The sequence below is a fragment of the Trichomonas vaginalis genome, chromosome V (genome assembly GCF_026262505.1).
Source record: "Trichomonas vaginalis G3 chromosome V, whole genome shotgun sequence".
In the NCBI taxonomy this organism is placed as follows: Eukaryota; Parabasalia; order Trichomonadida; family Trichomonadidae; genus Trichomonas; species Trichomonas vaginalis.
In genome coordinates, this window is record NC_067207.1 from 20,755,256 (window position 1) to 20,777,751 (window position 22,496).

Sequence of the window (22,496 nt, forward strand, 5' to 3'; positions counted from 1 at the left end):
AATACTTTGATTTTCCAAATTTTTTTCGAAATTGATTTTTTCATGTGAAAATTCAAATTGTTTAATTTCATTTTTGAAATTTTGAATTTTTTTTGGAATTTTGAGTTGATCAATTCAGCAGAATTGATAATGCTATTGCTTTAGGGCATACCACAAGGTGATGAATAAAAGGTGAACATTAACAAATTATTTTAAATCACAAATATCATCCTCATCAACTTTAATTCTAAAAAGAACTGTACTGAATTATGAAAATGCATGATTTACATTATTAAAATCTTTGAATGAAAATAGTACAAGATAAGTTTTTATTCATTTTTAATTAGATTTAAACGAAAAACTACTCCATATTAAAATTTAAGTCGAGAAATCGTATTTTGTTCTTATTTGTTAGCATTTTGTAGACATTCTAATCTTGAATTAATTTGTTACATGATATTATTAACAAATTTAACTGAAAAAATATGTTAATATGGAATAAACCATGATTATATAAGCTATCAATGCTATATATACATATGTAAAAGATTCATATTAACTCAATTAACAAAAATGATAGATTTTCATAAAGGTTCAATCTAGGTTCGTCCGAAAATTTTGATTTTTATATAGAAGACATAGTTTCATATACATAATTAAATTTTCAAACAAATTTGATCATACCATTTATTAAGCAGGATAGTATATTAATTACTATCAGTATAAAAATATAAAAATGATTATATTTAATTATTGCATAATTTAGTCAAAGAGTTATAAGCCTCAAGTGATCGTTATCACCTTCAATGCACGTATACTTTATTGATTCATAGATATTTAATCTATGTTTGACATGTTGTTGTCGTCATTCGTTTTGTTCCCATTCTTCCTAAGTTAGAATTAGAGAATACACCATCCACATCATCTAATTTGGTCCTCAGCGATAGATTGGTTCATTTTGGAGGAGTCCCATCAGACAGTTTTCGAGCACCAAATATCAAATTTTAATGTATACAAATCTTTAGTGATTTATCTCTTTTATGATGAGTAAAAGGTTTCTGCTCATCAACATTTGATTTCCGACATATATGATTTCTAATTGCAATTATTTACTTTCTTTTTATAATCTAACTCTGTGACTCATACCATAAATTAATTATTGGAAAGTGTCAATATGTTTGGCACAACGCATGGCGGAAGATACCAAACCATGCAGGGAATATGATACGTTTAAGATCTCCGAACTTTTTTTCCAAAAATTTTCTATCGTTGCCCTACCTCTATGTGTCCATCCTGAAGTAAAGAGATATGTTGTTTGCAGAACATTAAAGAAGGAAAATATGCAAAATTTTCTCCATGTTTTTTTGCTTTTTATATTCAAACCGCAAACTCTTGAACTTTTTGCAAAAAGCGATTGAATAAAAAGTAATGCATAGAAGTGGCAGCCAGGATCTTGGGATTCTAAATGATAATCAATATCTTGAAGAGAGTGGTGCCGATTTGAGGAACTACCGCGATCAGCTCCAAAAAGACAGAAATTCGAGAACTTTAATGATGCGTGCATCAAAACATCCATCTATAGGTAAATTACGCCTTGGAAAATGTTCTTCACCATCTTTAGGTCCTCCTTCCCTCTTAACTGCAGAACAGGAAGAAAAATTTTTACCTGAACACATTCAACAAGTATTAGAAAGCCACGATGATACAGAAATTCAGAATCTTATTAACTCAATTAATGCAGAAATTAGCGAGAAGCCACGTGTTGTTCTTATTGTTACTAGAAACAGTATAATTTTTGAGCCATTAGTTGAAGCTTTAGACGCCGGGCTCAACGAAAACACAATAATATCCCTTTTCAGTTTTATCTCACTCCTTTTCATCAACGCAAAAACAACAATCAACGAATTGGTCGATAGTGATCTTTGTGTCCCACTACTTAATTTTCTTTCCTCCGATTCACAAACTCTTGTATCCGCCTCGTTTGAACTCATCGTAACCATTTCAGAAAATTCTAGTTATGGTAGAGATGCAATGCTGAGTTTCGGCATTCACACGATCCTTATGGATTATGCGAAGAACAGTACAGATAATTCCATGATAGAATCATGTTGCCACGCTTTAAATACGATATTTATGAACCAAGATCCAATAGAAGGATCAACTTTGCTTGAGACGGTTGGTCCTTTAACAGAATTGCTAAATATCGAATCTACTCAAGCTCTTCAGTCGATTATTGATACATTCGTTGAAATTACTAACAAATTACCTTCAATTATTACAACATTATACGATTTACAGCTCTATCCTCTTATAGTTAGTTTTTTAGACAACGAAGAACTTGCAGGATCAACGCTCCCCTTGATAGGTAACATGTGCGTTGCTCATCCACCGCAAATTCGAACAATGCTTGAGTTGAATATCTACGATAAACTGATGTCATTCATCAATACCCAGTACACAACGCAAGTATTTTGGATACTCTCCAATATGCTCGAGTCAGCTCCAAGCTTAGTTTTACCTACAATCCCATCAGATTTTATTTCTCAAGTTATAACAGCAATACCAACAGGAATCTACGAAGTAAAGAAAGAGGCAGCATACTTGATTTCAACGCTTATTACGTTTTCGGATTTAAACGACATGCCGAAGTTTATGAACGATGATATTACAGATATACTAGTAGAAATGATCGGATGCGGCGTTGTATTAATTGCTCTTCGTTGCATCGATACTTTCTTACGTTTTATTCAATATATTAATTTACATAACGAATACTCAGAGTATTTGGTCACTCTGAGCGAAACAGATATACGAGACAGATTAGAGGAACTCAGTGGACCGGCAATTTTGCTGGAACATTCTGAATATTTGATGAACCAAATTTTAAGAGTCGAAAATTAGTTATTTTTATTATGTTTTGATATTATTTATGTATTTTAAACTGTTTTATTTAGATAATATAACAAAAAAACTTTATTTCAAATAGATATTCAATAAAATATCCTCTTTTCATGATGCAGTAGTTTAAAATGCAGCTGTATAAAGAATTTGAGAATCTACAAATAGATAGAAAGTATTTATGTTTATTGTAATGGGGAATTGTAAAAAGACTTTAAAATTCAATATGTGTTCAAATATCAAATATTTACTATAAAACGAGAATAGATTTTTTTCCTCTTTTACTTCTTCTTTTTCTTCTTTAATTTCTTCTTCTTTTGTTTTTTATAATTATTTTGTTTTCTTGGCCTTTTGGATATATATATGGGCCTAATAATATTTGGGATAATATACTATCCCATTTAGTTTTTTTAATATAATAAATTTTTTTTGTTTTTGTGCATTTAACAAAATGGAAGCACAAGATCCAATAAATTGTAAAGGCAATGAGTTCAAGTGTTAGGGTAATAATGAACTCATATATGGTTGCCTTGTTTTGATATCACAAGGTGCGTGATATCGATTTTTATAAACTTTTATATAAGTATTGAGCGTCAACGATAAGGTCGTGTGCAAATTCGTCAACTCTCGGGTATAAATTTGAATCCCAAAATCCACAAACTTCGGAAATTTGAGATTTTGTAACGTCAATAGATGCATATGATTCATCTTCGACTATAACATAAAGGGCTGTATGTTCGTCTAAATTAGGAACTTTGTTTTGACTTCCGAAAAGATCATTGAACTGTGAACGAAGCCAAAGTTTAAGACTACTCTCCGAAACTTTGAACTTGATGATGAACTCGAAAATGCTCATCTCAATTTGATGGTGGGTTCCACAAACGCTAGTTGCAGACATCAAATATAATTTTCAGCCGCTAAGAATTTTTTTTTCAAAAAATTTAAAATTTGATAAAGTGCTATAATCATTATCTCAAGATCGAATCATGAATAAAATAAAACAATGAGCGGTCAAAACTTTTGAATGAATTTGAAGCTTCTGTTTTGGTAAATTTCTGTAGTATCGTTTTGTCAAATAAAATCATTTTTTCATCATATGTGCAGTGCTAAGCGCATTATGAAAAGTATCACATGGGACTTTGAAGGTTCTAACGAAACTATATACGAATGCAATAGTAAAGGTAAACTTATTCTAAGCAAGAAAAACCCACGCACACAGAAACAGATGTCATCAGATTTAGCTAAATTCTATAACCCCTCATTGGAATCATTTACTCCTATGAATATTCCTATGCATCCTATTGATTTCCCTGTTCCTTTAATACTCCAAGAACAAAAGCAACAAGAAGTAGAACAACAATATGAACTACAATCATTTGGAGAAATTGCGGATGTTGATCTTTACAAAGACGACTTCATTCTCGATAATTCATTCGAGAATCCTCTTAATGACGAAGAATTATTTTTTGAGACTTTTGATGTTATTTGAGGATTTCATATCCTTTTCCTTTTATTTCTTTTTCATTTTTACTGGGCATTGGCAATCCCATTTTTTAAAAGTGCCTTAAAAAAACTAATTTATAAAAAAACATAAGTTTTTTTTAGTTTTTTAATTATCACACATACTTTTTTTCAAGCTTATTACAAAACTTGAACATGTTATTTTAGATCATGCTATATTCATTCAAAATGAAATATTTAATATGCATGATATATTGTCAATTCCATCATAAAATGAAGGACAACGTTCAATACTTTAGAAAATAAAGTAGTTTCACTATGAATTTCATACAATTTCCCTTAGATATTGATGTATTAACAGTTTTATGACGACGATCACAACTTCACAAGTAATTACGTTCGCCTTGATAAACAGTTTTATGGGTTTAATTTCTATAATAAAACTTATTTTATTATTATTTACCCTATAATTCCTGGGTTGTCAATTTTTTTGGGGCCTATGGAGAAATTTACTTTATCAATAGCGCACCATAGATTCGAATCCAGAGCCTATAATTCTAGAAGTAGATGAAGGTACCCTAGAATAACTACATGGTGTAGTTTTTATTGCTATTTAAGATATCACATAAAATATATTAATCAAATACCCAGATTTTCCTTACTTTTACCACCCCTCTAAAGCTGGGGACACGGCCTATCGTTGGGAGTAGCTATTAAATAGAACCACCAAGGGTATTTTTCGAACTGCCGGTGTAGTGGAAACATCCGACATAATAATTCATTATGCCAAGGTTTGATTCCCATTTAGCCAATTTTTTTCTTTTTTGGATCATGAATTTTTTTTGGGTCACTATAAGATTTGTTTCATGTTCTAAATCTGCTGCATATGTAATCTATTTTTATTTACCTATTTTTTAAAAATCTATTGGATTGCCAAATTTGAATATATTTAAAATCATAAAAATCCAAAAAAACTATAAATATATGTTTTATGCATAGTGTCGATACTCAAATATCAGATTACTTAGATCCATGAATAATATCCGAATTTTTTTTCTTAAAATTAAACTTCAAAACTTCTTGCAATCTTAGTCTTCATCAATTGTAAATTTTTAAAACCATTTTTTAAAATAATTTTGCGTAAATTTTATTCTCATGTTGTTTTAATCGAAAATTGATACATTTTCAAAAAAATAATATTGACTTATGAAATTCATTTTTAAGGTGAAATAGTATTGTTTTTATTAAAGTATATGAATAATATATAAAAAATTAATGAATAATATAAGCAGATTTTTAGTTTACAAAACAAATATGAGCAATGCAATTTCAAACTTTTGCTGGCAATTTCGATATTGCTCAAGTTTGTAGTATTTGTGATACCTATAACATCGGCTTAATCAAAATTCGATTTTTCTTATGAGTTATTGAGAAAAATTTGATTGCAATGAGAAGGATTTCGACGTTTTTGATAAACTAAGAGCTGAGCTTTAGGGTTCAGTTCATTTATGGCTGTAGTTTGATGCGTAGATCTCTTTTTTATTGTAAATTCTTTCAGCATGGAGATCGAGAATGAATCTTTTGAGAACTTTATGAGTTTTTACACCCGTAAAGAGGTCCTTCGAGGAAAGATAGTCCAGACTACATGAAGATGTGGGTTAACCAAAAAAATCCGATGGTTTCCCCATATTCATGTAGATCTTCGAAAAAATGAGCACCAAAAAAGCCAAAAAAATAGGCTTTTTATTGGATTTGTACACTAGATCAATAATCTATTTAGGATCTGACACTCTTTTTAGCCAGAGATATGAGGTCCTTTCTAGGAAAACGATCTATTCATCCATAAAAAAAATGAATTATCGTTTTCCCCAGAAATTACATGGGGAGTGGGAAAAGTAAGGAAAATCTGGGTAATAAAAATTTCAATAAAATTAAATAATTGTTATTTTTATATAGAGTAGATATTATTTCTATATTTAGATCGAAAAAATAAATAATTCTGAAGTACTAGTAATATTCATCCATGATGATTTATTTTTCAATATTATACAATAAGAAATATATTTATAAGTTTTTTTTTGAAAAATGTTTAAAATTGAGAGATCAAAATTTCGATTTGTGAAAAGAAATCATAAATCAAATATGTCCTAATTTTTGTTTTTATTAGGGTATACATGTTTTATACTCGAAGTACGGTATGTTGTTGTTTTTTTATTCAATAATTAAAAACTTGCATACAGGTCGTAAGGTGTTGGAATATCGTACACAGAGGTTACGCACATGTCTAGGGCAACTATTTGTTATGTATGAGTGTATTTTAAAAGATTTGAAATATCATAAGATTGATCCAAAATGGCATTATAATAAATGTTTTTATCCAATGTTAATTATATTTTAAATAAAGTAATGCAAAATTAATGACTTTTGAAAATTGAGAGAGAGAACAAAAAATAGAGTTTTTAAAAAACTAAATGTTGAAATAGTTTGAGATATCAATAAAATTAACAGTGAAAAATATTAATCAGAATAAATACAAAAATTGGGTATCTTATTGAAAAAATATGTGAAAAAGAGTGAAGATCAACCGAAATTTTATATTAATATAAAGGATATAAAAGAAATGTGAACGTAAATAAATATAAATTAAAAGATATAATTAAAATTTTTAATAAAGTTGAATCAAAGACAACAATTGATAGACAATTGTTGTCTTTGTGTACAACATTCACTTGAATTATAAACAATAACAGGTGTTTGTTGTTCACTGAGCAACTTTGATAAGAATCATTTGTGATTCTTGTCAAAGTTGAATCAAAGACAACAATTGATAGACAATGGTTGTCTATATGTTCGATAAACACGTGTTATTTATGAATATACACGTGTTTGTTGTTCACTGAGCAACTTTGATAAGAATCATTTGTGATTCTTGTCAAAGTTGAATCAAAGACAACAATTGATAGACAATTGTTGTCTTTGTGTACAACATTCACTTGAATTATAAACAATAACAAGTGTTTGTTGTTCACTGAGCAACTTTGATAAGAATCATTTGTGATTCTTGTCAAAGTTGAATCAAAGACAACAATTGATAGACAATTGTTGTCTTTGTGTACAACATTCACTTGAATTATAAACAATAACAGGTGTTTGTTGTTCACTGAGCAACTTTGATAAGAATCATTTGTGATTCTTCTCAAAGTTGAATCAAATTTTTATTTATTTCATGTATTTCTCTTTTAATATCGATATTCCTATTATTATTCTACCGTTTATTAATAAAAATATTTCTTGCAAAACCTTAAAAATAAAATTTTGGATTCTTCCTTCTCATATACTGTATCCTTAGTTCTTTATTTTTAAAAATCTTATTTGGCGGTTACTCTCAATTTTCTCAATTTTCTGAGCAATGAATTTACTTTTTTATATCAAATTTTAATGAATATCAAATCTTATAAACAAGATGTTGAAAATATTGATATTGGTGATTGTGTCTCCAAGATACCATTTCCTGTTGACAAAATAGATGCATTTGACGAAAATATCCTTGTTTTTACCCGGATTGTTATTTATTACGACTTTAAAATTTTAGCATTAGAATCCGATGATACATATCTATGTTATTTTCAATGGCAAAACAAATCAACACATAATAAACAAAAGAAAATAGGTACATTATTGTATTCTTTAATGAATAACGAAATTTCACTAGTAGACTTTATAATGCAAGATCAACAGTTCTCTCTTAACCGTTACATATGGTGGTGTCTAGACCAAAGCGTTCCAGAATTCTTCAATCAGATACTTTTCATTGTTTTTACGCATTTCGATCAAGATTTTATCTTTTATAGCGGTCTTTTTTCAAATATTATTGATAATTATAATGATTACAATTCTAGCAAGAAAAATTTTTTCGTTCAGATAATTTGCTATTGTATCTTAAATTTCGAATTTTCACAGAACGATCAACAAATAATGTACCACTTTTTATTGGAGGAAGGACTACTTGAATCATTTAATAATAACAGTCTAAGATTTAAAATTGATTTATTGTTGGCTCTTGAAAAATGCTATTGCATATTCGGAAAGTATGATTTTATGCATGACAAAATTGAATTAATAGATTTATCATATGAGAGCCAATTATTCGAAGAAAATTGCCCAAATTTCTTAGAATACTTGATTGAATTAACAGATGAGGATGGTTCATAGAAGTTTATATGAGGATTTACTTTGAATAAATATAATTTTAATGAATTAAAAATTAATTTTATATATTTGGCTATTGTTATTATTTTTAGAGTATATGAGTTGGGGCAAAGTGAACCAAATTTTTGACATAAAAGAAAGTCTTTGAAGAGAGTTAAGAGAAATTTTTAAAAGATTAAAAAATAGCATATATAAAATTTAAGGATTTGATATGGTAAGGAGATATTATTTGTGACTGTCTCACAGAATGAGACGTTTCTCTACAATCTTCTTATTCCACATTAATTTTCTTCTCAAATCAAGTTTTTATAGTATACTAATTTTTATTATGAATATACTATAGAGGCATTACATACAAACACACCATATTCATCACAAAATTCACCTAATCTTCCAATCTGTATGTTTTATCAATTGTTATCATTTCATATAATAACAATTTTATATTTGACTAATCTAATTTCATATTTTCCTATTAAATACTAATTTACACAAAAATGGTTTTATCAAATCTTTATGAAGTTATTAAATTCCAGATTATATTGCTTACTTTGCAAGCTAACTATAATATAGTGTGATAGCCTTATTGAACTTTGATCAAATACTCCTTCGTCCGTTAAAAATTAAGATGCGTTTAAAAAATCGGAAAAAAAATTCTTTTGTTTTATTTTTAATTTTTCAACCGATAAAACTTTTTAGAAAAACTCCAAATTCCAAGAAATGCTTAGATTCAATATGAAGAACATATTCATACAGTCATTTCGTTTCAAATTTCAATTTTCAAATCGAACAAAGCTGCAAATTTGAATACTTTACAAAATTTTGAAACGTCTTTTCCCGAATGAATATTGAGTTTCAAGCCGGACAAGCTATAGCAAAACTGATCCTTATGACCCACTCTATCATTTTGGTTTTTTTTTGCAAAACGTGGGTAAACGCCCATCTCATAACACATTTTTTGCAAAATTTGGTAAAATCCGTGTAAATGCTCAGATACATGTGGCCAATAATATTTGAATACTGACAGGTCCGGATATTAGGTTTAAATAGCTGATTTAATTCGAAATATGAAAAAAGATGAAATCTCAATGTAATATAGTAAATTAAGAATCAGTATGAATGGTTATATGCTTTTGATAAAAGAAAACTGAATGAAATAGAAAAAAATTTGAATCTCAGAATTTAAAAGTAAATAGAGAAGAAAAAGTGGCTTTAGGGGTTTTATGATAAGGTATTGTCGGGTATTAGAAGTAAATATGTTGAAGAGAGATATTCCGTTAATATGAGACAAAATTAAAACAAGAATTGAAGATTGTGTATGAATGTGTCATTCTGGGAGACTTGCATAGACAATGTCTCCCACAATGACACATAGCACACAATAACAGTGCACTGTTGCACTTTGTTGACAAAAGATACACAATCAGAAGAAGATTGTGTATGAATGTGTCATTCTGGGAGACTTGCATAGACAATGTCTCCCACAATGACACATAGCACACAATAACAGTGCACTGTTGCACTTTGTTGACAAAAGATACACAATCAGAAGAAGATTGTGTATGAATGTGTCATTCTGGGAGACTTGCATAGACAATGTCTCCCACAATGACACATAGCACACAATAACAGTGCACTGTTGCACTTTGTTGACAAAAGATACACAATCAGAAGAAGATTGTGTATGAATGTGTCATTCTGGGAGACTTGCATAGACAATGTCTCCCAAAATGACACATAGCACACAATAACAGTGCACTGTTGCACTTTGTTGACAAAAGATACACAATCAGAAGAAGATTGTGTATGAATGTGTCATTCTGGGAGACTTGCATAGACAATGTCTCCCAAAATGACACATATAGATAAATAAAAGCGTAATATGCTATTTTGTGTTTCAAAGTATTACAAAATGATTCTTCTAAAAGTTGCTCAGTGAACAACAAACACGTGTATATTCATAAATAACACGTGTTTATCGAACATATAGACAACCATTGTCTATCAATTGTTGTCTTTGATTCAACTTTGACAAGAATCACAAATGATTCTTATCAAAGTTGCTCAGTGAACAACAAACACTTGTTATTGTTTATAATTCAAGTGAATGTTGTACACAAAGACAACAATTGTCTATCAATTGTTGTCTTTGATTCAACTTTGACAAGAATCACAAATGATTCTTATCAAAGTTGCTCAGTGAACAACAAACACCTGTTATTGTTTATAATTCAAGTGAATGTTGTACACAAAGACAACAATTGTCTATCAATTGTTGTCTTTGATTCAACTTTGACAAGAATCACAAATGATTCTTATCAAAGTTGCTCAGTGAACAACACCCATTAATTCTTTTTGATATTACACATTATGCTAACCAACCACACCAGTCATTTTATTTATATAGCTTTTATCCATAACATTTTTAAAGGATTTCAAATAATTTACTTTTTCAAATATTTACTAGTTAATATCTCAATCAATTTATCCTCTTATTTATATTTTTAAAAATTTTCATCTCCATCACCATTCAATTTGGAATCTCATTTTTAAAATATCTTAATATAATCAGAATTTTATTAGTAGGTTAAAATATTTGCGAATATTAATTATTTGGATCAAAGCTTTCATACGATTACATTAATTTTTTTAATCAAAATTCTATTTCATTACTACTCAATTTTAAATCATAGCAGCATTAATAGCTCATCTACTTATATTCCATCATAATGTTATTTTATTCAATTTTTATATATCTGATTTTCATATTTTTTCAAATTCTGTCGCAAAATCTTTAAAATTGTTATATTTCCTTACAACACGGTTAATATAGTATTCTCCTTAACTTGTTTAAATGCAATTTTGCAATATTTGGAAATGATCAAAATATCCTAATGTAAACGTTTGCTCTTATAATTCAGTGTCATAGTCGATTGTTTCTAACAAATTAATCTTTTTTGCATTGATTTTCGAAGTATTGCATTTTCATTACGGCCAAATCTGCTCTCTTTCATTAGATTGATAGCTCACAATAGTTCTTGTAATCAGAGAGGAAATATCTTACGAAATATACCTCTAAATTTTCACTTTATAGATAAATGTTATATTTTTCCGTTACTCGATTATTGTCCAATAAAACCACAATCATATTAAACTTCGTCCAAAATAAACAATAAAGAATAGTTTTTAAGTTTCTTAAACGGTTTATGAAGGTTCATATTTAATCGATTTTTTTATTTTCAATTCATGTATCTATAGTTCGTTAGTCTATCATCCCTTCATAAATTATCTGCAAAGAATTTTGTAGAATCTCAACTCTGTGAGGAACTACAATAAATTGAAAAGTCATTTTGTGATATCAAAATCCAATATATTATTCTTTCTAATACATATTAATAATATCTTGAGATGTAGTACACTATATATATACTTTCAAAACTCTTATATGTTTATTAGTTATTGAGATAGAAGCGATTTAATTCGTTGAAAATCGACGAAAAGTGCCATATTCATAAAATTATAGGGTATATATATATACATATTTATTTAAACAAGGTTTACATAGCAGATGTAGAGCTTTGGCGTGTAATTTCGAAATTGAACACTCCAACTTTGTCTCTTGAAATGTAAGAAACGTTAGAATTTGAGATTTTAGAAGTTCTTGACTTTGATGAGACTTTACTTTGTGTTGATATTTTACTATGTACTGATATTTTACTATGTACTGATATTTTACTATGTACTGATATTTTACTATGTACTGATGTATCATCTTTCTCTATCTTTAGGGCAGTAGATTTTTGTTTAGAAGTCTTCTTTGATATTTTACCATCGCGAATATATCTCACGTTTAATGCTCTGTTCATTGATTCTTCGTTATAGAATTGAGCGACTGCACATCCTCTCAAGAGTTTGACTCTGAAAACTTGACCGAATAATGCTAATTCCTCGTATAAATCTCTTTCTGATGTAAAATTACCACCTGAGATGAAAATAGAAAACAATTCTTCATTTTGGATGTTGATAACATCATAACCGCAAATGTTTGCATAAAGAACTTGACCATCAACTTTCGTGTAATTGATACCGTATATTAAGTTAAATGCACCAATATATGATAAAACTGATACATTTGCACATTTCCTTCTTCCGTCTGATGATGCGAAAACTTCAACTTTTGATATTTCTCCTGTAAATTTCTTGCAATACATGTGAACAGATTCTCTTGTTGCAGTAGGATGGATTCCTGTAATATATACAACTACTTCTTGTTGCATTATATAAAAATGATTTTTTATGTCAAAAATCGTGTAAAATTTTTGGAAACTAAATTTTTTTTGGAAAATTTAGAATCAATCCTAGTCAAAAAAATTATATGAAATTTTTATATTGAAGATAGAATTCTACACTTAAAATTATTTATAATTTGAGAAAAATTTGAAGATGTCAAAAATTGATGATTTGGAGGGAAAAAATTGAGATGATAAAGGAAATCAAGAAAATCATACATATACATTTTAAACTTAATAAAGAAATAACAATAGTTCTAATTTCACGTGGAGTAGATATCAACGGAAAAGATAAAATTGGAAATATTGCTCTTCATTATGCATCGGTTTGTAATAGTAAAGAAAGGGATGAACTTCTTACTTCGTAAGGCTCAAATATCAATGAAAAAGATATACATGAAAAAACAGTTCTTCATCTCGCAGCATTGAATAATAGAAAAGAAATAGCTAAACTTCTTATTTTCCATGGCCCAAATGTCAACGAAATATATAAATATGGAAAGACCGCACTTCATTATGCAACAAGTAATAAAAGTAAATAAACAGTTGAACTTCTTATTACGCAAGCTGCAAAAATCAACGAAAAAGATATATATGAAAAGCAGTTCTTCATTATGTAGCATTGCAAAAATAGAAAAGAAATAGTTGAGCTCCTTATTCCTTATGGTGCAAACATCAACTAAAAAGATAAAAATGCAACAATTGCTCTTGATATGGCAGCTGATAATAATAATAGAGTAACACCTGAACTTCTTATTTCACAATACGCATAATTTAATGTTCCTGTATCAGATGCTTCTCTTTCTTTTATGATATTTCGAAAAATATATAAATGAAATAACCTCTCTTCATGATGTATTAAACATGAGATATATTCGCGATGGTAAAATATCAAAGAAGACTTCTAAACAAAAATCTATTCCTCAAAAGATAGAGAAAGATGATATCTCAGTACATAGTAAAATATCAACATAAAGTAAACAAACAAAATTTAATACAGGTGTTCTAATCGGGTATCTTGCGTCAAATTATCATCTTGAGTAGTATTCGTATCAGTCGTATTAACAAATTGTTGGGGTGAGTCTAAATGATCAAACATCCAAGCTGTTTTCGTAAAATATTGATATTTAGGTTGTATACGTGGAAGATTTGATTGCTGGATAGCTCTGATCAGGTCATATGATTTCACAGAAACTCCAAATTTAGTTTCGAAATAATTATTAGTAGCTCTATTTCCAGTAGTATGAGTAGGACAATGATCCTTTTGCTTTTCAAATACCCAACACGAATCAACAAGATCTCCAACAATAATCAAATCTAAATTTGCTTGTTGGCAGTACAACATAACAGCCATTAAGCACATATTCGTATGTTGGCCAAGAAAGATGACTGTCTTCTTATTAAGCCCAACAAATGACTCTGCTGCTTCTTCGAAATTCTGAACAAAATAATCGTCGCGTGCAAGTGCAATTTTATATGTATATCTGTTATCTCTAGTTTCACCGAACCGTTGTAAATCTTTATAAACACAGATATCTTTAAATCCAGGAATATATACGTGATGAAATCGGTATTGATCAGCTTCATAATCAGCGATCTCAGTAATCATACCATTACGCACTGCCTGAAAGCCTCTTTTTCTTTGTCGAGACCCTCCATATAATCTATCTGCAAAAGATGAAATTGTAACAACTGTAATGCCTATATTTCTTAGTCTTTGTAACATTTCATTAATTCTAGGAGTGAAAAAGAATTCTCTGTCATTATAATATGTGCACCAATGTGATCTCCACATATCTACGTATGCTACTGTATTAGATATATTGATATTCTTGTAAAATGTAAAGGTTCCTGATTCATTTCTTTTTTGAACTGGAATTCGTAAGATTTCGCTTTTTATATCATAACTTATTTGGATTTGATCCTTTTTTCCTGAACCAGAAAAGATATTTGTGACTTTTGATTTGAAATCTTTGAAGGAGAAGCAAATTAATGACAAAAGAAAAAGCATCATATTTGAGGATTAGCTCAATCGCTAAAAATAAAACAATTGGCTGAAACATTTCTATAGAATATGCATATATACAATCTATTTATCATATTAACATTTGATGTTCCTTGATTTGAGGAAATACGTTAAAATTTTTTTGCAGAGATTTATAATGGAAGATATCCCTCCACGTAAGCCACATCGCCTTGAAAGAGGTGATCATATGATTACTACTGAGAGAGTAGCAACATATGACAAAATGGCTAGAAATTTACATCATCCTTCTTATAGAAATGATTTCACAAAACATTATGACGATCTTTTTCGATTAAATCTTAAATTTCACGATTTAAACTATCCAGCACCACCCCCAGAAATTCGTACAAGGAAATATAAGACAATCGACCCAATGACTGGTACAATGTCTACAACATTACTTAGTTCCCGTGTTACAAACAGCGAAACTCGCAAAAAGAGTAAATACATGAGTACCAAACGCTTAGGATCTCCAAAGAAGCAAATAACTTCTTTCCGCGAAAAATTTATTGAAGATTTAAAGCGTGACGAGGGCAAACCATTTGCAGATCAAGAAAGAATTATAGCCGAACTAGTAAGATCTCTTCTAAAAGAGGGAGTTGAGATGGAAACCATTCAAAATGCTTTTGAAGATGTTCGTATAGACTTTATTGTCCATCAAGACACATCAGAACTAGAAATAGTTTTGAACTTCTGAGTCAATATATGCATTTGTCGCCATTATTTTATTATTGTTTTAATAAATCTATGTGTTTGAATGATTTTCCCCTATGCATTTGAAATATAATATATATTCTTTCCAATTCTATCCTTTCAGCATAAGTTGATGTGAAAATTAAAAATATTCAAAGTTCTGAATGCCTTCTTTTCATTGACACTCTTACCTTACATTTTTAAAGTTAAAAATCATTTCTTTTTAATAATAAATGGAGATTTGCAAATTGGTCAAATTTTGTTATAATCGAAACCAAAGACAACGAAAACCAAAGTGCAAAAGTGATTTTCAGGAGATATTTAACAGAATTTTTGTTCGATTTTGAAAAATAAAATACGATTATTTGATTATTTCATTACACGATAAAAAAGAACATCTACATTTTATTTACAACATTATATTTTTTCGATTTCACCTCAGGTCGTCGACTCATCTTCGAACCTATTAAACCCGCAATATTTGAGCTTGAAGCCAACGGTTTTGGCTTAGCAATCTTAGGCTTAACTGGCATTCCAGAAGCTCTCTGTTTCATCTTGAGCACTGCCTGAGCTTTACCTTCAGGAAGTGAGAGAACTCGCGATGCTTCTTGGAAAGAATACTGGCGTGCCGTTCTTGGGGATATATCGTTAGCTGTAGTAATATCATCGTCATCTTCATCATTATCAACTCCGAAAAATTTATCAACTTTTTTGATTGAAACTAATTTCGGTTGCTCTCCTAAATCTACTCGAACCGCACCATGTGCGTTCTTCACCATCCATGGATGCTTCAATGCTTCGTCTATTGTCATTCTCTTGCTTGTAGATACTGTCATTAATCTGCTAATAAAATCTCTGCATTCGTCTGATAACATATTCGGTATAGTATATTCGCCTCTCTTTATCTGTTCGAATAATTGTTGCTGGTTTCTTTTTGTCCATGGTAGTTGTCCTGTCAATGCTGCATAAAGAATAACTCCGCAGCTCCAGACATCGCTGGAACAGCCCTCATAAGCAGATCCCGATAAGCATTCGGGAGATGCATAGCACGGGCTGCCACATGGAGTATTTACAAGTCCATTTGTATCGACGTATCTTGAAAGGCCAAAATCGCTAATTTTAAGATTGTTGTTGGCGTCTAGCAACAGGTTTTCTGGCTTGAGATCGCGATGCGCTATTCCGAGCGAATGAACGTATTTCAGTGCTTCGAGTATTTGTTGCATATAAAAAGCGCCAACATCTTCTGTAAGACGCCCATTATCAACTATAAATTGAAATAGGTCTCCGTTGGGGCAGAATTCCATTACAACGTAGTAATTATTTTTATCTTTTAATAAATCGACAATTTGAACAATGCCTGGATGATGTAATTGTTGATCGATTCTTATTTCTACTTCAAAGCGTTCTTCTAAACTCGAAGCTAGAAGTCTATCTCTTGGTACAACCTTACATGCGTAATATTGTTTTGTTTTTTGATTCAAAACGAGTTTTACAATTGAAAATGCACCTTCTCCAACCGATCCTTTAAATATATAATTGCCAAGCGTTTGAGGTGTAACGATTTGCTGAGACTCACCCATCTCGACCTCAAACTGCCTTTTTAACAAATTTACAAACTCGTTTTTTCTTCGTAAGAATTCTTGTATTATTTAATGCATATACTGAGATATAAATTTTCTTTTCCTATGAAGTTCTTTTCTGCGAAAACCGCCAAATCCTATTCAATGAAAGGAAATTTACAAAATAATGATTTCAAGTTTACAAAAAATAACAAATTCAAAACTCAAAAAAGGATTACTTTTCATAATGAATCCATGAGTAGAGTATTAAACGATTATGCACAAAATCAAATGTAACCAATTACTGACCATGGGATAATTTTGAGGGATAAGGCGCTGATCTTTGGGCGCAAGAGTTTTTGCTAAATTAGGGGATAAAATTATATTATCATCAGGAAAAATGGAAACTCGCTTAGTTTTATTCCACGTTAATTGAGTCATTTCAGTTTTCTATTGAGTTTAAGATAAGGTTTTCAATTTCACGCCGTAAAACTAAAAGACAAAAATATTTTGACAAAGAATTGTTTCTATGCATTGATTTCGCTTTCAAATTATTATTGTTTTTGATTTTTTGAATGTTAATGCTTTTGATTTGAGTGCAAATCAGTACTTTTTCAAACAAGATTCCATATTATGAAGAAATTGATTCAAAAGAACACATAAATTTCCCAAATTCATTGCATTTAATTGATTTTGACTTATTATGCATTGAGAAACCTCCTTGCTAATTAGTGGCTTCTAGAAGAGTTGCCATTATTCACATCTCAAACATTAATGTTTCATTGCTTGTTTTGGCGAATTGTTCCGACTAAATCAAGAATTTTTCATTTTTTCAAGTAAAAATACATTAATTTAACAAAATACACGATTTATTTAGTAGTAGGATATCAACTCAAATATCGATTCAATTTTGACACTTTCTACCCAAAATTTGAATACATTCAATCAACATCTAATTTACCATTAATTATATCATATTATCTACATCTTTTAAATTATGGTTGAGAAAAAATTTTTCATTCTTAACGGTTCTTGTTAGTAAGGACCGATGGCGCCTAATTCTAAGGGAAAAACACAGAAACCAGGCACCAAAGGGTCTGCAACCACGAAAAGTAACGCTTCAAATAATAAAACAGCGAAAAAGAAAGTCGAATCGAGCTATTCAGAATCTTATTCATCTCAATACGGTCCAAGTGATCATGGAAACTCAGATTATTATGATTACTACTCAGAATCGAATGCATCTTCAGCGAAAAACACAAAATCGAAGCCAAAAACTAATTCTGCATCTAGCTCTGAAAGCTATTATGGCACGTATTCTGACTTATCAAGCACTTATGATTATAGTGATGATGACAATACATCAAAGAAACAAACTTCAAAATCAAATTCGAAGAAAAACAATTCAAAACAGACGGATACTGATAAAATCGCAGAAATATACAAAAAATTCAAGATAAAACGCTCAATAGGCAAAAATGAAACGGTTAATGAAGAGGTTTCCTACAAAGAAGAAAAAGATAAAAAAGGAAAGAAGAAATTAGTCAAAAATGTTACAATCTATATCAATATTCCTAAAGAACCACCACATGGATCGAAATCTTCTATGGAAATCGGAAATAATATTTCATCTGGAACATTATCTTCGCCAATGAATGGATATAAAACGGGTTCTCCGGTTGAAATACGTCAAACTGTCACTTTAAGATATCTTGGAATCAAGAATTCTTCAGATTATTACAGTTCTTCAACGATCAACAAAAAACGAGCGAAATCAATCGAAGTTTACAATAAGAACAACGATTCTAAAGTACCTACAAAGAAAGCAACAAAAGGAAAGAATCAAAGTTCAAAACGATCTTCTAAAAATCGTTCAAAATCTGTCGAACCAAAATCGAACAGAAGGGATGAGAACTCATCATTATACGCGGATTACTTCGGAAATTCAGATTCTTTCTTCGATACTGACACTGCAACAATGATTGACGAAAATGAAATTGATTATTCAAGAATAAAGTCAAGCAAAGCAAGTTCAAGTCAAAATAAAGGAAGTTCTAAGTCAGGAAAGGTCAGGAAGTCGTTTATTGAGTCTTCAACTGATTATCCTTCTTCATATTCCAAAAATAACTCAGGAAAATACAAAAAAGACGCTTCTTCATCAGATTTATTCTACAATGATATTAGTGATAGTGACATTCCTTCATCAACAATTGCAATTCCGAAATCACCTTATTCATTCCGAAGTTCTGACATGCAATACGAAAGCCCTCATCCAAGCAAATCAAGAATTTCTGATCAGGAAATACTAAATCGCTTCATTCAGGGCGGAAGAGTCAATGAAAATGGACAAATTGTAATAAAAGTCAACAAAGTTGATGAAAAAGGCAATAAAACAACTACAGAAGAGGTTCTTCCTAAAACAATGATTACAGGGCATGATTATGTCGCTTCAAATTCTTATATTTACCATGATTCCGAAGGTAGACCATATCTTCGAGTTATAAAGCAAAAATTTGAAAATAATTCAATCGAAAATTACGAATCTAGGCTTTACATAAGCGATCCTGAAGCTCAAATCCCATTTGACGAAAAAATACCAAACTCAAAAATTTCAAAGAACGGAGTAATCGTAAATACTCTCAAAACAAAGCAATCCAAGCGCACAGGAGAAGTCATTGAATACAAAACAGAGGTAGAAATCGAAAAACCAATTCTCAGATGCAAAGATTTCGTTTTCATCTCTCCTATGATCGAATACGATGTTCGTACAAAGAGAAAATACGTAAATGTCATCAGACAACGTAAAAATCCTGTTACAAGAAAAGTTGAAAATATTGAATGCCGCGAAGACATTCCAAACATACCAACCATGATAGAATCCAATCTCAACATTCAAAATGAACACGTTTGGATCGTTGGTGGTCATATCTTCCGCATTATTGTAAAATACATTCCATTTAACGGCGTAATCATCAATACGGAGTGTCTTCAAGAGGTTTCGTCGAAGAAATCCTCAAGTAACGGTGTTTCATCCGGCGGAAGCAAGAAATTAAAGGTAATCAGAACCAAATTTAACCAAAAAACAGGAACAACAGAACAAATCATTGATGAAGTCGAAGTAACTGATGAAACAGTTGGTAATCAGTTGTTTATTGCTCCAGATCCAACAGTTTATCGTCGGCAAAACGGAAAAGCCTATTTTAAGTGCTACAAACGTCGCATGGACAGTTATTCACAGATGGTTGGCAACTACGAGTGCGAAGAAGAGATTCCAGAATCAGAACTCGTAGGATGTCCTTCATTCCAAGACCTTCCGAAGAATTCGCAAGGAATTCCTTATGTTTTTATCACAAATTCAAACAAAAAAGAAGAAAAATTATCTTTGAGTTACGAAAGCATCCCAGGAATAGACTTTTTAGTACCAAACCAATGCGTTTACAGGGACAGGAACGGCAAAACATTTATAGAAGTTATCAGAACGAAGAGGAACGTCAAAGAGAAGAAATTCGAAAATTACCAAAGAACAGAAAAAGTCAGAGACACAGGAAAAGGAGATTTCGGACGCAAAGTGATCAGACAAAGGAAGAATGTCATTGGATCAACAGAAGAATACTTGGAAGATGATGACAACCAGTTATCAAACAAACCAAAATTGTTCACAAGATGTTTGAGAAAAAGATGGAATCCATTCCAAGGAAAATACGAAATGTACGAATGTCCTTTCGAAGTGAATTCTACTATATCCGATAAAAAAGGTAGATATATACTTTACATCATAAGAAGTGACAAAAACGGTCATGAATTCTTTGAAACTTTCAAAGAATTGACAACCGAAAATTCCTCTCAATTCAAAAATTTGGAATTAAAATTCATCAGAAAACAAATCACTGTTATTCGTGTTAGGAAATCGAATAATGGTTTTGTTGAGTGCTATAATGAAAGAGAAGATGTTTATTTGCCACAATTCACGACAGATAAAATCGAAGAAAGATTAATTCCGAAAGAAATTTTTGTAACAAAATTGGGAGTGAACGACAAAACAGGAAAAATCGAAGAATTCAGTGACAGAATGATCATTTACGAGCCATACAATGTTAATCCAATTATCCAGAAGCCATATAATGGATTCCTTACTCCAAAAGATTCAAACAGATTGTTTAATTTGTCTCCACAAGACATTCCTCTGAAAATGAACAATCTGAAGGTTTGTGATGATTTCTTTATGTCCGATGTTCCTATTCGACCTCTTTCTCCTGGTAGATACATCACGAAAGATGTTCCTGATACAGATATCTATATGAAAGAGAGAAGAAAGACTTCTGCCGAAAGAAAACAAAGAAGAGAATCAAGTTCATCAAGAAAACCATCTGTAGAAAGGAAACAAAGAAGAAATTCTTTCGAAATGGAATCGAGTTCATCAAGAAGACCTTCACAAGAAAGAAAATCAAGAAGATTGTCAACAGAAAATGATTCAAGTTCATCAAATTTGGTGAGAAAACATTCTTCGAAGAAGAAGAATGAAATGAAATCAAGTTCATCAAGAAAACCATCTGTAGAAAGAAAACAAAGAAGAGATTCTTTCGAAATGGAATCAAGTTCATCAAATTTAATTCGAAAACCATCACAAGAAAGAAAATCAAGAAGATTGTCAACAGAAAAAGATGAAAGAAAATCAAGAAGATTATCAACAGAAAACGACTTTTCTTCTTCATCAAGGAGACCATCAGCAGAAAGAAAACATAGAAGACAATCAGAAGAAAATGATTTGTCTTCATCAGATGTAAGAAAACCTTCTGCTGAAAAGAAAACAAGTAAGAAATCAAGTCGAAAACCATCCGTTGAACAAAAATCTTCTCATCACCACCACCATAAGGATTCTGAAGAACATCATCATAAAAGTGAAAAATCAGAAAGGAAACAAAGCGTGGAAAAGAAAAGAGAAAAAAGTGTCGAAACTAAGTCAAAAAGTGACAGAAAACCAAGTGTTGAAAAACGTAAACCAAGCGTTGAAAAAAGTGACAAAAAATCTAGTGAAGCCAAAAGCAGAAAGCCAAGTTCAGAGACTAAGAAATCTGTTGCCAAAAAGTCTTCTGCAAAGAAATCTGCTTCAAAACCAAAATCGACAAATCCATCAGTCGAAAAACCGTCAAAACCGAAAACCACCAAGAAATCATCGAAGAAATCAACAGGCAAAAAAGTTGCAAACTCTGCTCCTCCATCTGTTGCGGAGCCTCCTAAAGGCAAATCCAAGAAATCGAAGAAGACAAGTAAAGTCAATTCCAGTGAGTCAACTCCATCAATTCTTTTGCAGCCATCAACAACAACAATGGACATAGAAGATGCTCCAATTGCAAAGAATGATACTCCTGATTCTTTCTTCGA

The 22,496-nt window shown here is 30.6% G+C and overlaps 9 protein-coding genes across 9 annotated transcripts; 5 read left to right on the forward strand and 4 right to left on the reverse strand.

Moving 5' to 3' along the window:
* Positions 1-1,407: 1,407 nt before the first annotated feature.
* Positions 1,408-2,880, forward strand: TVAGG3_0373770 (nuclear import signal receptor protein; the record flags this gene model as incomplete). The annotated part of the gene is made up of 1 exon (XM_001314264.1): positions 1,408-2,880. The coding sequence occupies one exon, from the start codon at positions 1,408-1,410 to the stop codon at positions 2,878-2,880; it is 1,473 nt and encodes a 490-aa protein (XP_001314282.1).
* A 193-nt stretch (positions 2,881-3,073) lies between these two features.
* TVAGG3_0373780 (uncharacterized protein) lies at positions 3,074-3,784 on the reverse strand (the record flags this gene model as incomplete). The annotated part of the gene is made up of 1 exon (XM_001314265.1): positions 3,443-3,775. One exon carries the CDS (start codon positions 3,773-3,775, stop codon positions 3,443-3,445), a length of 333 nt encoding a protein of 110 aa, XP_001314283.1.
* A 180-nt stretch (positions 3,785-3,964) lies between these two features.
* Positions 3,965-4,742, forward strand: TVAGG3_0373790 (uncharacterized protein; the record flags this gene model as incomplete). The annotated part of the gene is made up of 1 exon (XM_001314266.1): positions 3,974-4,366. One exon carries the CDS (start codon positions 3,974-3,976, stop codon positions 4,364-4,366), a length of 393 nt encoding a protein of 130 aa, XP_001314284.1.
* Positions 4,743-12,016: 7,274 nt separating this feature from the next.
* On the reverse strand, positions 12,017-12,852 carry TVAGG3_0373800 (RNA-binding domain, RBD family-containing protein; the record flags this gene model as incomplete). Its single annotated transcript, XM_001314267.2, has 1 exon — positions 12,105-12,824. The coding sequence occupies one exon, from the start codon at positions 12,822-12,824 to the stop codon at positions 12,105-12,107; it is 720 nt and encodes a 239-aa protein (XP_001314285.1).
* A 175-nt stretch (positions 12,853-13,027) lies between these two features.
* TVAGG3_0373810 (Ankyrin repeat family) lies at positions 13,028-13,674 on the forward strand (the record flags this gene model as incomplete). The annotated part of the gene is made up of 1 exon (XM_001314268.1): positions 13,028-13,204. One exon carries the CDS (start codon positions 13,028-13,030, stop codon positions 13,202-13,204), a length of 177 nt encoding a protein of 58 aa, XP_001314286.1.
* A 153-nt stretch (positions 13,675-13,827) lies between these two features.
* TVAGG3_0373820 (isochorismatase family) lies at positions 13,828-14,930 on the reverse strand (the record flags this gene model as incomplete). Its single annotated transcript, XM_001314269.1, has 1 exon — positions 13,828-14,847. One exon carries the CDS (start codon positions 14,845-14,847, stop codon positions 13,828-13,830), a length of 1,020 nt encoding a protein of 339 aa, XP_001314287.1.
* A 63-nt stretch (positions 14,931-14,993) lies between these two features.
* TVAGG3_0373830 (uncharacterized protein) lies at positions 14,994-15,762 on the forward strand (the record flags this gene model as incomplete). The annotated part of the gene is made up of 1 exon (XM_001314270.1): positions 14,999-15,559. The coding sequence occupies one exon, from the start codon at positions 14,999-15,001 to the stop codon at positions 15,557-15,559; it is 561 nt and encodes a 186-aa protein (XP_001314288.1).
* A 59-nt stretch (positions 15,763-15,821) lies between these two features.
* TVAGG3_0373840 (protein serine/threonine kinase protein) lies at positions 15,822-17,233 on the reverse strand (the record flags this gene model as incomplete). The annotated part of the gene is made up of 1 exon (XM_001314271.2): positions 15,954-17,135. One exon carries the CDS (start codon positions 17,133-17,135, stop codon positions 15,954-15,956), a length of 1,182 nt encoding a protein of 393 aa, XP_001314289.1.
* Positions 17,234-18,162: 929 nt separating this feature from the next.
* Positions 18,163-22,385, forward strand: TVAGG3_0373850 (RING finger domain-containing, polycomb group component family; the record flags this gene model as incomplete). Its single annotated transcript, XM_001314272.2, has 1 exon — positions 18,163-22,385. A coding segment is annotated over one exon (4,223 nt), but the record flags the coding sequence as incomplete, so codon positions are not given.
* Positions 22,386-22,496: the final 111 nt, after the last annotated feature.